This window comes from Monodelphis domestica, chromosome 1, assembly GCF_027887165.1.
Source record: "Monodelphis domestica isolate mMonDom1 chromosome 1, mMonDom1.pri, whole genome shotgun sequence".
Taxonomy (NCBI): Eukaryota; Metazoa; Chordata; class Mammalia; order Didelphimorphia; family Didelphidae; genus Monodelphis; species Monodelphis domestica.
Window position 1 is genome coordinate 609809124 of NC_077227.1, and position 14776 is coordinate 609823899.

General features: G+C 32.7%; 1 protein-coding gene across 2 annotated transcripts in view; it reads right to left on the reverse strand.

Annotated features, from left to right (window-relative positions):
• The window catches only part of XRN2 (5'-3' exoribonuclease 2), a 100573-nt gene that overhangs the window by 1699 nt on the left and 84098 nt on the right, over positions 1–14776 (reverse strand). Inside the window, exons 29-31 of one of the 2 annotated variants that reach the window (XM_016427520.2) lie at positions 12971–13016; positions 6035–6098; positions 1113–1248 (exon numbers count right to left, since the gene is read on the reverse strand). In XM_016427520.2, coding sequence (XP_016283006.1) covers positions 1113–1248; positions 6035–6098; positions 12971–13016 — 246 coding nt within the window. The remainder of the gene's footprint in view (positions 1–1112; positions 1249–6034; positions 6099–12970; positions 13017–14776) is intronic. The other variant, XM_001373942.4, reaches the window with a different exon arrangement.

Here is a 14776-nt window from a genome sequence, read left to right on the forward strand (position 1 = left end):
GAGACCTGGGTTCTAATCCCCGATTTGACACTAAACAGTGATAAGCCTCTGGTTGAGTCATTTAAGCTTCCTAAGCCTTCTGGTTTCTCTTGTAGAAAACAAGAACCTTGACATTCCTTCTGGTTCTAAGAATACCATGATTCTAGAATACACATTACTCATTTTTACTTACAATAGCACCTAGTAGTAGATCATCTATAGGAACCTAGGTTGATAATATTCAACTACAAAGCCTATAAACTGATTTTTCAATAAGTTATGGTAATAAATCATTTAAATTAGTACAACTATCTACCTGGGTCCATTTTACTAATTAAACAGTCATTCTAATTATGAGGAATTCATAGCACATGCTCTATAAACTTAATAAAGGAAATATTTATCAATGTTTAAACACTGAGGGAAAAAGAACAAAGAAATTTAGTTGGAGACAAAAAAAAGGTAGGCAATAAAATGACTTATGGCATCAAACTTGGGCTAGAAAAACATTAATTTAACATTCAAAAAATTAAAAATAGACCTGTAGGTTATACAACTTAAGTTATTTAAAGAGTATTTCATATAATTATGCATTCCGAACTCTAATGATTACTTTGCAACATGAATTGAAACATTCTGTCTTTATTCCTTGGCAATCATTTCAAAACAAAGAATATATGAATGTTAGCCAGGATGTCAATTTGGATTCATGAAAAAAAACTTCTGATGTTTCTGACACATAATTCTTTCAGCAGAAAAACCATACAGTATTATTTCAAAATCATTTTCTTTTATAATTGAAACTTGTACCACTTATATGGATTGACAGATTTCATTGTTTTGTCCTGTAATGTCAGCACTAATTTCTAAAAATTAATTTAAATGAACTTTAAGTTGGAGTTTATATAGTTTCTTAAGAGTACTGGTAACTGGACAACTCTTTAATTATAGAGATGTTTGTATTATATACACTGTTAAAAATAGTATATAATCTTCATCCAAGTTCAGTTGAATGTTAAATTACTATAATCTCCACTTCTAAAGCTCATAATAAAAGCATTCCAGATTTTACCATGTAACCTAGTTTTAAGCTGCATAAGAAGCCTAACAGGGAATATTCCATTACAAGTTACCTGTCTCCCTCCACGATCATCACGTCTTGGTGGATAACCGCCTGGGCCTCCTAGAAGTTGATATTGATTTTGCTGAAATGCTGCATTTTGGGATTGTAGCATACGGTTCCAAGGCAAGAGAGGTTCAGCTGCAGCTCTGGAGAGAGTGAGGATGCATGGGAAAAAGGACAACAAAATTCTAAGTGCAAAATTTTATAAAAACCCCAGAATTTTTCCAGGTAACTCAATTTGTTTCAGATTTACAGCACAAAAATGTCAGGAATGACTTTCCATTATAAATGGAAACATTTATTCATTACATCCACTTCAGCCTGACATTTCCGTAAGAAGCATTAAAACAAACAAAAAAAATCTGTTAAATTCAATGGAGTAAATTAGAAAGTCTGACTTTTCTAAAAGGATTTTTTTATTCAATAATTTTTTAAAATCAGTTTTCAGCAACCTGAAAAATATTTAGATTTAAAGATCAAGTTAGCTAGATCTAAGACACTAAGCAAAGAATAAACATGTGCAATAGAGGAGAATGAGGCTTTATTTTCTAAAATGTCCAGACTCTTTCTTGGAGTTCATTCTTTCTAGTTAATTGCAGGTTGCAAATGAATTCTTACTGCTAAGTATTTTGAATCTAGGGTAGGGGCCTTGGCTGTTTTTTCCCATCCATTATTGTGCTCAATATGTCAGAAGGTCTGATCGGGAAGAAACCTTTTCAAGTTCTATTGATGCAGCTTTCAATTGACCATGGTGACCTAGCAACATAAGCACTAATTGGCATGGACTGACTGACATTTGGTGTACAGTTTATATGGGAACACAAACTCAACATCTATTATAACCCAGTTTGTCACCCCAGATTACTAGCAAAAAGAAATGTTTTAATTGCCTTCAAGTGTCTATTTTAACTTTATGGCTACAAAGCAACAGGTATAATGTACTAAATCATGGTTTAATTAAAAATTTTCATGAAAAATGATATAGCAATGATACAGTCTCTAAAGGCAAGCAACATTTAATGTATAACTTCCTCCTTGATTCTCTAATTGAGATATTTTTGTCCCAGTTGAAATGATTTTCATTTTTACAGAACATTTACTTCAAGGGATAAAAGTAGAAAGTTGACATTAAAAATACTTCAATAATATAAAGGGTTGCCTTTATTACATTTCATTTTGGGTAAAAGTCACAATTTAAATCTCACTAGGAAGCTTTTCAAGGTCTGGGTGTTAGTAAAACACGCAGAGTCCCTAGCAAAATAAATTTATCTTAATTTAATGATAAACAGATGAATTTCACTTCCCACGTTAAAAAAAACAAAAACAAAAAAATGAGATTTTATAGCTCACTGGGTTAAAAAATTCTTTTGACAATTCAGCTTCCCTCTTCTGTCCCAATCCCTCATTTTTTTTACATTGAGGATTTTTTTTTTTTAAATATCAAGGATAAGGATTCTTGTATGGTGCCTGAAAAAAAAAAGGACTGCTTTTTTTTTTGGAGAACTCTGAAATAATTCTAAAGTTATTTCTGATTAATAGTTTTTATTATAATTAAATTAATCATATTATTATAATAGTTCTAAAAATAAAACAATTAAGAACAAGTTCTGCATGTCAAGATACAAAACACAAAGTTGTTATTTTAAGTTTAAACTTTTTCTAGTTCTTTCTGTTCCAAATAAATACGAGGCAATGAATTATCATCTGTTCCTAATTTAATAAGCACATCAACAGCACTGCATAAATGAAAAGAGCAAGGTTACAACACAAGATAAATGATGTGCAAAATCTATTTCCTGGAAAAGGCTTACCTACTAAGACAGTTCAGTTTTGATAAATGTCAGCTATAAATTTATTTTTAATTTTAGCATAACAACATTCATTCAAGTTCCATAAAAACTTGCTGATCTGAGAAATAATTAAAATGTTTCCCAAAATTCATAATAGGTTGAATTCTAACTAATAATTATAGTTTAAAAACTTATATTTTGTCTCTGGTTAATGTGATTTTATAGGATTATTACATACTGAGATGTCATAATTGTTAAAGTAATAAGAAAAGGAATGCTACATGTGGCACTCTTTCACTGTCACTCATTTTGTATAAAGGATTGTCAATAGTCTATTCTAAAATTATTCATTTGTAAACCCTGGGAGTCTTAATACTTATAAAGAATGTTAAGCTACTATTTTTTAACATCATTATTATTCAAGCTTCTATTTAAGAATAACAACAAACAAAAAAATCTACCTCACTCCAGGTGTCCAAGTTACTGATCACCAAAAGCTAGCTAGCAATGTAAAGTACATACTTCTCATGTGTAGTTTTAATATTTATATGGTGAAGTTAGAGGTCTTTAGAAAGCATTTTGTGACAAATTAAGTTCCTTCTTTTTTGAAACTACTTTAAAAAACTGAAATAACAAAGCAAGGCAAAACAGAAAATGTAGTTTAGAATTCATGTTTTTATTTTGCTTTCTCCACTAATGTACTTAATATTCTCAGAGTTTCAGATCATGAGTAACTTAATGATCTCTTTATGTATATTAATCACAAGTGAACCTTTTGTCATATCAGAAATAAAACTTACCAACGGAAGTAGGAAAAAACAGTGAAAGGGAATCTATAGAAAAGGCTCAATTCTACTGTAATATTTGCCCAGTTGCATGCAATTGAGTAATGAAAGCCTCCATTTGCAAGTAAACAGAGTGGGGCAGAGTTCAAGTTGCCATGGGAATCAGCATTAGATTTGCTGATTCTTAAAGTAATTAAAATCTTTGACTTAGTATTAACATTGTATTTTAGGAAGTTGCATTTTTAAAAATGTAGAATAAAATATAATATCAAAATAATGAAATGAATTAAGAAAATATTAACAGAAAATACAATTTGATGAGCACATATTTCTTTGCTAAATGCTCTTCAACCTAACACATATTACTTGTAAAACACAGTATTCAATGATGCCCATGTCAAATCTTTTTCTCCCCCACTTCCAACACCTTTTGCTCTGTCCAACAACCAAGACTTTAAAATATTTTTATATAATTAAGATGATAATTCCGGGTCACTCAACTAAGCATAACACATTTCAACTTTTCTTCCACCTTGAAAAATATGCCACCATTTTTTGCTAATTCTGCAATCAGTTTTCATGGTGAACTGGGGTTTCTGAGAGTAACAGTTCTCTACTATCCTCAGGAATTATTTTTCTAGAGTTAAAAAACTAAGTTCAATGTTTTAAAAAGCATATTACTATTTACTGGTTTTAAGGAAAAAAAATAGAATTGATGAGAATAGATGAGAAAAGAGGTAGAGAATTAAGATAGCAAAACTAGAGATCTGTGAAAGCCTTCTAAGAACAAATTAAATTCTGATAAGTTATTTGAGGAAGAGAAGAAATATAATTTATCCAATAAATAGAACATAGTTCTTCAAAGGCAGGAACTAGATTTTTTATTTCCTTTGTAACTGCTACTACAGTAATACAGTCAGAGATGAAGTAGATACTTAATAAATTAGTGCTATAAGAATAGTAAAGAAGGTAAAAATAGACATAGAATCACAAGGAAAAGAGAGGAGAAAAAAAGTATTTTTGAGTGGAAGGTTTTCAACAGAAAGACACCAGGCCTAAATCAACCTTTATGTGCTCAACATAAACTTTTATACAACATTTTAGTGTTGTGTACGGCATTTAGCACACTTAAATGTAAATTATTTAGTGTCTCTATAAACAGGGATACTGAGAGAACAAATGAGATGGCAGTGAAACACATGGAAGTAATTGGTGCACTTAGAAACAAAAGTACTACATACAAAAGAGAGCACAAATATTCAATTTTAAACATGCGGTGAATTATATAATGTTGGCATTTTAAAGATTGTCAGTCATAGACATTAAAATTTTTTTTCACAGTCTTTCACCTTTCTAAAATTGGTCAAGAAAATTATGTTAATCAAGTGGGGTAGCAGTTTACAACCCTAAAAAAAATAGTGAAATGTAAGTTAATCATTGGGATAAAATAATAGAAGAATTTAGAATTATAAAGACTAAAATAAAGTCAGAAAACATCAAGACTATGCAGGCCAATTCTTAGCCTTTATTGATTTTGCCATGTATAACATAAACTATCCATCTTCAAGCTGTACTTTTCAAGATATTCCATAGATATTAATATAATTATTCATAACATTCATAGCTTGTCATTTATAGTCTGACTTAAGGGCACACAAATTATCAATGAAGGAACACATGTAAAACATCCCTTATTACTAAACCATGTCACATTCTTTCTATTCCATGGTACTTATTAGACTGCAGATTCTATAATCCTCTTCTGAGTCCCTTCTGCATTTAATTCAGTTCAGTCTTAAGTAGTTAAAGAAACTGTTTTCAGTGGCAACTAATAACTACTGACCTACAGTGACACTGCCCTACAATAGGCTTGTCAGCCCTGAAAAAGTTGTACCAAAGAAGCTGATTAGGACTTCAAGAGGTTTGTAGCAAGAATCAATGGTTGGTCTGTGCTAATGCTGTGCTACCAGCACAGAAATGATAAAAGTAGAACACCATTAGTTATGCCTCATTAAGTTCCACAACCCTCCAAAAAAGAAATTTGTTTAGCCTGTCCAAAACCTAATGCAGTTTTAAGCTCTCTGTAGTGAATTTCATGGTACCTCAATAGCTCCAATAAAAGGGCAAGAACCAAGAAATTAAGAAAGAATCAGTTACATAAATTTTGAAATTTCTAAAGTGAAATGTTTTCTTTTCATAAGATTTGAACCATAATTTCCTAAATTATAAATCCAACAGAGTAGATCTTATATTTTAGAAGAAAATACATTTCAAACCACAAAAACCTTAGTTTTTAATCCCCCCTTTTTACTCCACCAAAAAAAAAATTGGCCATAAAATGTTAAAATTAATGTTACCTGTCAAATCTTGGTTGATGGAAAAGGGGAGTAGGGCCTCTCCAGGAATCATGTGGTCTCATATCTATAAAATGGACGGAGAATTTAAAACAAAAGGTTTAAAAAAGAAACACAAACACAAGTCATCGATAAAAATGTACATTTTGAAATAACAGGGAAAAAATGTGGGAGATAATAGACACTGAATAAAACATAAATAAATCAGTACTTCAAGAATTCTAAAAGCGTAATATTTGCATTCAACATGATGGGCAAAATAAATTATTTAAGTCTCTTGTTTGGGTGAGGGCTGGTTATTTCTGCTAACATGCAAAATAAATGAAAAAAAAATAAGTGTACTAATCTGAAATCCTCCCTTTGGCATGTGAAAATGAAAAGAAAGCTGATCTACCTAGATATCATTACATTAAAGGACCATAAAATCTCTCTCAAACACATGGCAGTAAAATGCGAAGAAATTAAAATGAAAAGACCACCCACTTTTCTATTGTTCTCTTGTAGTCAAACCCCAATGCTAATACAAAGATGTACTAGCAACAACATTGCTTTAACAAGACACAATTAAATGACTGCTGTTCTTCTAAACAAATTGACCAGTAAACAGGATGAAAGAAACAACTAATCAATAGCTCCCTGGTCAGTTCACAGCACTCAGCAAATTGTGTATCAATCAAAAGCTTCAGTTTCAGTGACATCTTTGATGATCTTCAATAGCATTTAAGTGTGACCTAATTAAAACAGCTGGTTCCAGAAGTTGTCTAATGAGAGCATTGTGTTGATAGTTAACACCCTGTTAAAACTGGCAATATGCAACTGACAACAAGGCTTAACATAATGTATTCAGGCTCACATTTTAAGGAAAACAGAAGCTACAACTATGTTCTTTTTCTCAAACCACATATGCAATATAAAGTGAACTAGAATCTTCATCTTTTTTTAAAAGAAAAACAAGGGAAATCCCATACTTTTTTGACAAAATATTCTAAAAACTATGGGAAATGGAAACAGACAACACAAGACAAAGGAGAGGGGTGACATATGGCAGGTGCTTTTACTTTCAAAGTATTCTCCAAGCTCACATTAATTTTGATCTTCAGTAGTTCTGCTACTTCTACCTTGGGCTTCTTTCCAATCAAAACACAAGCTAAGCATGCCAGATTGAAGAGAGCTTGCTAAATATGGACAAAATATACATTGTGGACTAAGCTTGAGCAAAGCCAAATTTGAATGTCATGTTGTTAGATTTAGACTACAAAGACAAGTGACTTGTTCTCCTTCCTTATTCCAATTAAGTATGGTAGAATAAAAAATTTAGTGCAAGCAGATTTTTCTATTACTGACACCGGTTAGATTTTGGATTCCTGTCCTTTTTTGTGTTATTTCACAACTAAATCCAAATCTAAACCCAAATAGTTAATAGGAGAAATTACCCACCTCTAGTTTGAATTAAACACGGCATTCATTTAGTGATCAAAAGTAGAATGGAAGTTCTCAAATTAAAGCAAGTTCTTTCCAGAGGAGAATAATGAAGAATGGTCAGTATGTTCTATTAGGATATTTTAATTTGCCAACCAAGAATGTTTTCCAAATTTCATAAATAAGCAGTGACATCCAGAAAGGTAGTCACCATAAATATAGGAAATAGGAAGAAAACACAAAAACACACTTTGTAAACCTACAGTTTTACTGGGAGCATAAGTAGGAAAATGGTGATTAAATGAAGTAAAACTGTTAGAGCTTTTATAAAGAACAGACACCATTTGACCAGCATGACATGTTCCTCCTGAAAATCTAAAAGGGCATATTTATCTCAAGTTCACATATTATATTTAATATTTTATCAATGGACCTTTGAAAGATGTTCTAGTCTGATCAAATCTAGTCTCCACTAACAAAACACTTGGGTCAATTTGTCAAGTAATAATTTTGCTCATAATAGCATCTCTGATATTAAGAATAAAGCTAAAGTTATGATAGGCACCTAGAAGAGGTGAAAAGACTTTAGTGATTGAATGTATTGCCAAGAAACTTTTCTTTAAAAAGCTGAGATTGAAAAGGAAGGTCATTATGCCTTTGTCCTCTAAAGTATGTAACCCAGAAGAATAGTCCTTTAAAAATCTGTTGGTAAATTAAAATGATATAGAACACATTAAAATATTTTAGTTATGCATTTCATGAAGCAAGACCCTTTTTTCAAGATATTAATAAGGAACTTTCCAACATATATTCACCTCATGACAGAAAATGTCAATTAGCTTTGCTTCTTCTATATGAGGAATTCTTAATGGTTTTTGTACCATGGAACTCTCTTGACAGTCTACTCAAGTCTGCAGTGCACCCCATCTTAGAATCATATTTCAAAATGCATAGGATCAAAGGAAAATAATTATATTTGAAATGCATTTATCAAACTATTAAAGAATGGCAAGTTCAGGGACCTTAGGTTAAGAATCCCTGTTCTATGTAAAGAGTAAATTGTTGTTGTTCAGTGTTTTTTTTTTTAATCATGTCTGACTCTTCATGACTCCATTTGGGGTTTTCTTAGTAAAGATATTATAGTGGTTTGCCACTTCCTTTTACAGCTCATTCTGTAGATGAGGAAATTGAAGCAAACAGGTAAGTAACTAGCTCAGGGTCATACATAGCTAGTAAGTGTCTGAGGACAGATCTGAACTCAGGAAAATAAGTATTCTTGACTTCATTGTGTCACCTAGTAAATATATTAAATACCAACAGATTATTTGCAGAGGAAGGCATTTTGTCAAGTATTCTTACAAAGAGACAATTCACTGCTCCTAGAAGAACTGTTTAGTTTGAATGCAAATATACATAATACAAATATCAATAAATGACAAAAAGAAATGTAACTTGTTTCCATTTTGACCCATATATTGGTTTCTTCTATAGAAGTCACTGATCTGCTGCTAGCAATATGCCCATTTGCATTTAAGGATTCTGTGATTAATTTCATACACTATATGATAAAGATCAAGAAATTTTTATTTCTTGGGTATTTGTAAAAGCTTCCACAGAGACATGGTGGACTAGAGAACCGAGTACTAGTCTTGACATCAGGAAGACATGTTCAAATCTCACCTCTGATAATCACTAACTGTAAGACCTGTAGAAGTTGTGTAACCTTCTTTTGAGTTTCAATTTTGACATCTGTAAAAATGAGGAGGGGGAATTCAAGTGGACAAGATAGTTCAAGTTATTAACAAGTACCTACTGTGTGCCAGGCACTGTGCTAAACTACTAGGAATACAAAGAAGAGGGCAAGAGGAGCCTTGCTCTCAAGGATTTAATAGTCTAATGGAAAAGGATAATGTGTAAACAACTATCCAGAGGTAAGCTATATATAGGAAAAATTGGCTATAAGACAGATGGCACTAGACCAGCACTGGCAAACATTTTAGAGATCTTGTGTCCAAACGACATCTGCAAGCTGCCCCTGAGCCGCCCTCTTCCCCCCATTACCCCAGACAGTGGAAGAAGTGCTCACATTGGGCTGCTGGGTGGAGAGGCAGGGCATGTGAACATTGTCCGCAGGCACAGTGGAGAGGGGGAACAGAACAGCCCCCTCGGGTATGCTGGGGCACACATGCCACATCTTCACCAATACTGCACAAGGCATTAAAAGAGGGAATGGGCAAGGGTTCCTTTCTGTAGTAGGCAGAATATTAGATGAGACCTGAAGGAAGCTAGAGAAGGCAGGAAGTGAAGATGAAGGGGACAGTCGAGGAAAATCAAGTCAGGAAATGCTGTGTCGGAGGAACAGCAAGAAGGTCAGCGTCAAACTGGCCTGCAGAAAAGGTAAGAGTTTAGTAATATTTAAGAAGACTAAAGGTAGTAATGGCTCTGGCTATGAATAACAAAACATTATATTTGATAGATGTGATAGAGGTTAAACTGGAAAGAGAAGAGATGAGGCAGAAACCAACCAGCAGGCCATTTCTATAGTTCTGGCATGAAAAAATGAGGAAGGGTATTTACCAGGAAGGTAGAAGCATCAGGAAAGAAAGATATATATCCCCCTTTCTTAAATACGAGAAAGAGAAGTTATGAAAGTAAAATCAAAAGGACTTGCTTGGCAACTGATTGGATATGGGGGCAGATGAGAAGAGAAGACTATGACACCTAGGTTGTGGGAAGATGATGGTATTTTCAATATTAACAGGGAATTTAGGAAGGGAAAACTGAGATGAATTCCGTTTTGGACATGCAAGATATCTATGGGACATTTATAGTTTGAGATGTCCAAAAGGCAACTGGAGATATGAGACTAAAGGTCTTCAGAGAGATCAAGAAAGAAGTTCTGACTAGTTAAGCAGATCCTGGAATCATCAATAGAGAGATAAATGATAATCAAATTCATGGCACCTGAAGAGATCACCAAGCAAAATAGTAGAAAGAAGAGACAAAGGAAAAGTCCTGGGAAAATCCAGTTATAGGATATGACCTGAATGATGATCCATAAAAGGATCAAACAAGTGGAAAGAGAACTCAGAGAGCAAAGCATCCTTTCTATTTCAAGATCTATGATTATAAGACATAGAACTGGGAGTCTTGACAATTTTTAAAGGCCTAATAGAAATGTTAAGAAAATCTTTCTACAACATAGTTTATGAAGTTAAAGTATAAATCAAAAAATGTTATAAGGCAGGAAAAATACCATCTGCTACAAATGTAACAAAACTACAGAATAACACCATATATTTACTAAATTACTGTATCTTAAAAATAAACACCTAATTGAATGTGTTTAAGAGTAAATAAGTATATTATACCCTTCTCTATCCCAAAGAGCCGGAATTCTTAACCTTTTTGATATCATGAACCCTTCACCATCTAGTACATAGGGCTACAAAGAAGATCAATTATATTGAAATATGATTTTTTAAGTCTTTTTTCCATTTTCAAGTTAATAGCCCTTGCTCTAAACTACCTGCACAATTTGCACTGATACGGTTTTGATGAGTTGGAAAAGTTGTCAGTTATTTTCTGTGTCCTCTCCTTTCCCAATCTAACTATATATATACACCCTTTTCTTTGGAAATATGTGTATTTCCAAATAAATAAATTTCCTAATAAAATAAACATTTTCAAACACAAAAACTTTTGCAAAAATCCTGGAAAATACATAAAGGCTACACTTAAAAACATTCTGCCTCAGAGTTATTAAACATCCTTTTCTAATCCAAAAGGGGGAAAAAAAGGATAAAAGAAAACTCCAAGGCTACCTTTAATCAAATCTCTTTATGCAGCTCTGAGGAACATATAGTCTTAAGTATTCATAAGCAGAAATATTCAGTCTTTTGAGTAATGAAGTAGAATTTAAAACAAACTTATTACCATTCATTTGTATGGCTTTGACAGAAGATCAATTTGAGAGGGAGAAAAAAACATGGTGAGACAGTGAATTGCACTTCAGAAAGGTTCAGACAGGAGAGGAAAAATGACAGTTAATATTTTCTTTTGGTTTTTGAAAAGTTAGCCATTTCCTAGCACTATAAGGCCATATTCACCAAGGCTTCTTCAAAAGCTTCTCAAGTGACAATTTACCTAATCAGTGTAGCAATCAAAGGAAAGATTCCATGTTTACTGATTGCATTAATCAAAAATCACTTTTCAAATGCAGTTAATTGACAAGTTTACTGACTTAAAATTAAAGTCACAAATCAGATACTAGAGATTGCAAAAACTAAATATGCCATTCACAATGGATACTGGAGACTGTACTTGACTCCAACAAGTTATCAGCACAGGGACAATTATTCATCAGCTGAAAATTGGCATATCAAAGTCAAATCAGAGAACAAAAATAAGGAACACCCAGAGCAGACACTTGAAAAAGAGGTGGTAGCTTGATTGACCGAACTGCCCTTCTTGAGCACAATTTTATATTATCATATACAAACCCCCCAAAACTATGATATTAAAGGTATTTTTAAAAGACTGACAAATCAATATATATTTGACATTTCCTTACAATGATCTATAGTGCTAACAACTATATAAATAGAAAAATCTAAGTGGGTAAAAAATTATCTTTTCAATGTAAAGCACTTTCAAAGTGTATTTATAAAGAAAGTTGCTTTTTATAAAATAATGTAAAAAGCTGCATGACTAATGAGACATACCCATAGCTGAATCAGAACTCAACAGTGTAAAATATAAACTGGGGGGGAGGGGGGGGGTATGGGGAATGAGAGTAGGGTAATGGTGGAATGTTTAAGAATAAAATAGACTTAGATGTCAATGTTAGGAATTGGTGTGCTTTTTAAACAAGTGTCACATATACTAATTAATCTGAAATCAGCAAAATTAAGTTAGGATTAATGGAAAATAACTCACATAGGGATAAAAAAATGATTTTAACAGTAAATTGTTCTGTTTCTGATATTGGAATCAATCTTGAGCTTTAAGTTATAGAGAAGTTGCGAACCTTCACTGGCAGAAAGAATTTACTCACTAGGGAGTTTCTTTTTACCAGTGAAATCCTAGTCCCTATCACTATCCTTAATTTAAGAAATATCTATTTGGGGAAAAAAATTCACATCACAGGAACCTCAAAATGAATGTTAGGGAAAAAGTACTATTATTAAGTAAAGATATCTAACACTAAGAAATCACAAATAATGGAATTTTCTTTCCTTAAAATTGAGCATGTCTGGCTTTATTTAATTGGGTATAGTTAAGTGTTACAAATATACAAATACAAATATACAAAAAATACAAATATACAAAATACAATAAAGTATTAAGACTTAAATGTCCACGGTGTCCCAGTATTTTATCTTTAGCTGGGGAACAAAGAAATGGTTTGTGAGATGGCATGGCTGCTTTTCATTAAAAGACACAATGTGGCACAGGGGAGAGGGTGTTGGACCTGAAGTCAGGAGAAACCCAAGTTCATGTCCCATTTCTGATACTTACTAGTTGCATCACCATGGACAACCTCTCTGAGTCTCAGTTTCCTCATCTGTAAAATAGGGATAATAATACCTATAGTACCTACCTCATGGGATTGCTGGGAGGCTCAAATGAGATAATAGCAAAATAGTTAATATTTATATAGTGCTTTAAGGTTTGAAAGCATTTTACATCTCATTTAAGATAATGCATGTAAAGTACTTTGCAACCCTTAAAGCAGTAAATAAATGCCAATTATTACTATACTAACCCCAAAAGATTAGGTTTCCCTAAATACCTCTAGCTTCCTTTATAATCTATCACCAAATTAACAGCAATAAATGTATTGAAACACTTATTTTATATAACACTATTCTTTTCAATTTATACCATCATTTGGAATTCTATCTTAAAAGTACTATTTTTTTAAAACACTGTAGAAAGTTGAATGTCAGTATTGAACTTGTTCTATAACTTCAATGATTTACCTTCTCTGCCTGTCGCTAGATTTAAATTTGAATGTTTAAGAGTCTATAATGACGATGTAGTGAACCAGATACCGTCATCATTTAAATTTTCTCTTCATTTTCTCTTTGATTTTGCTGAAATATGGTCACCAGAAGTGTCAAAGTATTGATTTTTCACTAGAAATACAATGTTTTCTGTTTACCACTGAATACAGTACAAAAACAATGGACTGTTTGCAGGAGTATGTGATGATAACTCCTATAATTTCTTCCTTAAATCAGAGTTCAACATCCCCCCCTACTTCTGGGACCATTTCCCTCTAAAGGAATAACTTTATACCTGCTTATCGGCTACTTTTCAGCCCTTACATAACCTGGTGAGAAGAAATTCCAAAAAAGTAAATCTTGTGTGATATGAGGAAAAACTAAAACTTCCTAAATATAAAAGGTATCCCAAAGTGAATAAGTGACAGGTAAGTATGTGGTAGTGGTTCTCCTCTAGTAGAGAGGATCCTCAAAGCACAGGATTTATTTTTTGGATACAGTTATTTGTTTGGACAAGATGACCTCTGAGGCATCTTCCAACTCTCAGATTATGATTATTCAAAGAGTTAATATAGCTGAAGGGAAATACATAGTATTTAATTATAATAAGCATTATTTAATAGATACTGGCTAACACTGTATCCACCAAATGGAAGGTCAAAGAGGCTTACATCCATAAACATGTGTGTGTGTATGTGTGTGTGTCACACACACACACACAATCCATACTCAAAACAACTACACAACTACAAAAGTGATTATATGAAATCACAGATCTGACCATGTTACTCCTCTGTTTGAGAAGTTCCAGTAGCCCCCCCTCTTGTATCTAGGATAAAACCAATCCCTGTTTGACTTTCAAAGTCAACATCTGGCTCTAGCCTTCCGAATAGGCAGGCTCTCACTCACTAGAATAAAGTTTTCTGTTCTCTATTCTAAATATCTAGATAAATAACTAGAGTTCCTTCAAATGATCTTCCCATGACATGACTTCAAGGTCTTTCACCATATTGGTTAACCTCCTCTGGACAGTCTCAATCTAATCAGATGCCTTACACAATGGTATAACATTGTGTCTAGAATTGAACATAATATTCTAATATCTGCCAAAGCATGGCTTCATCCCATCTTATACATGTTGATTTTTATGTTCTGTTTTGATTATACAAATGTTCTGTATATGATTATACAAAGTTGATTTTTAGTAAGTAATTGCAATATTTTATGTTTATCTCTATTGTATTTCATCTTATGACATTCAAGCCTTGTCATTTAGTGTTGGCTATCTCAAAGTTTTGGGTAATGTGCAAATTCAAAA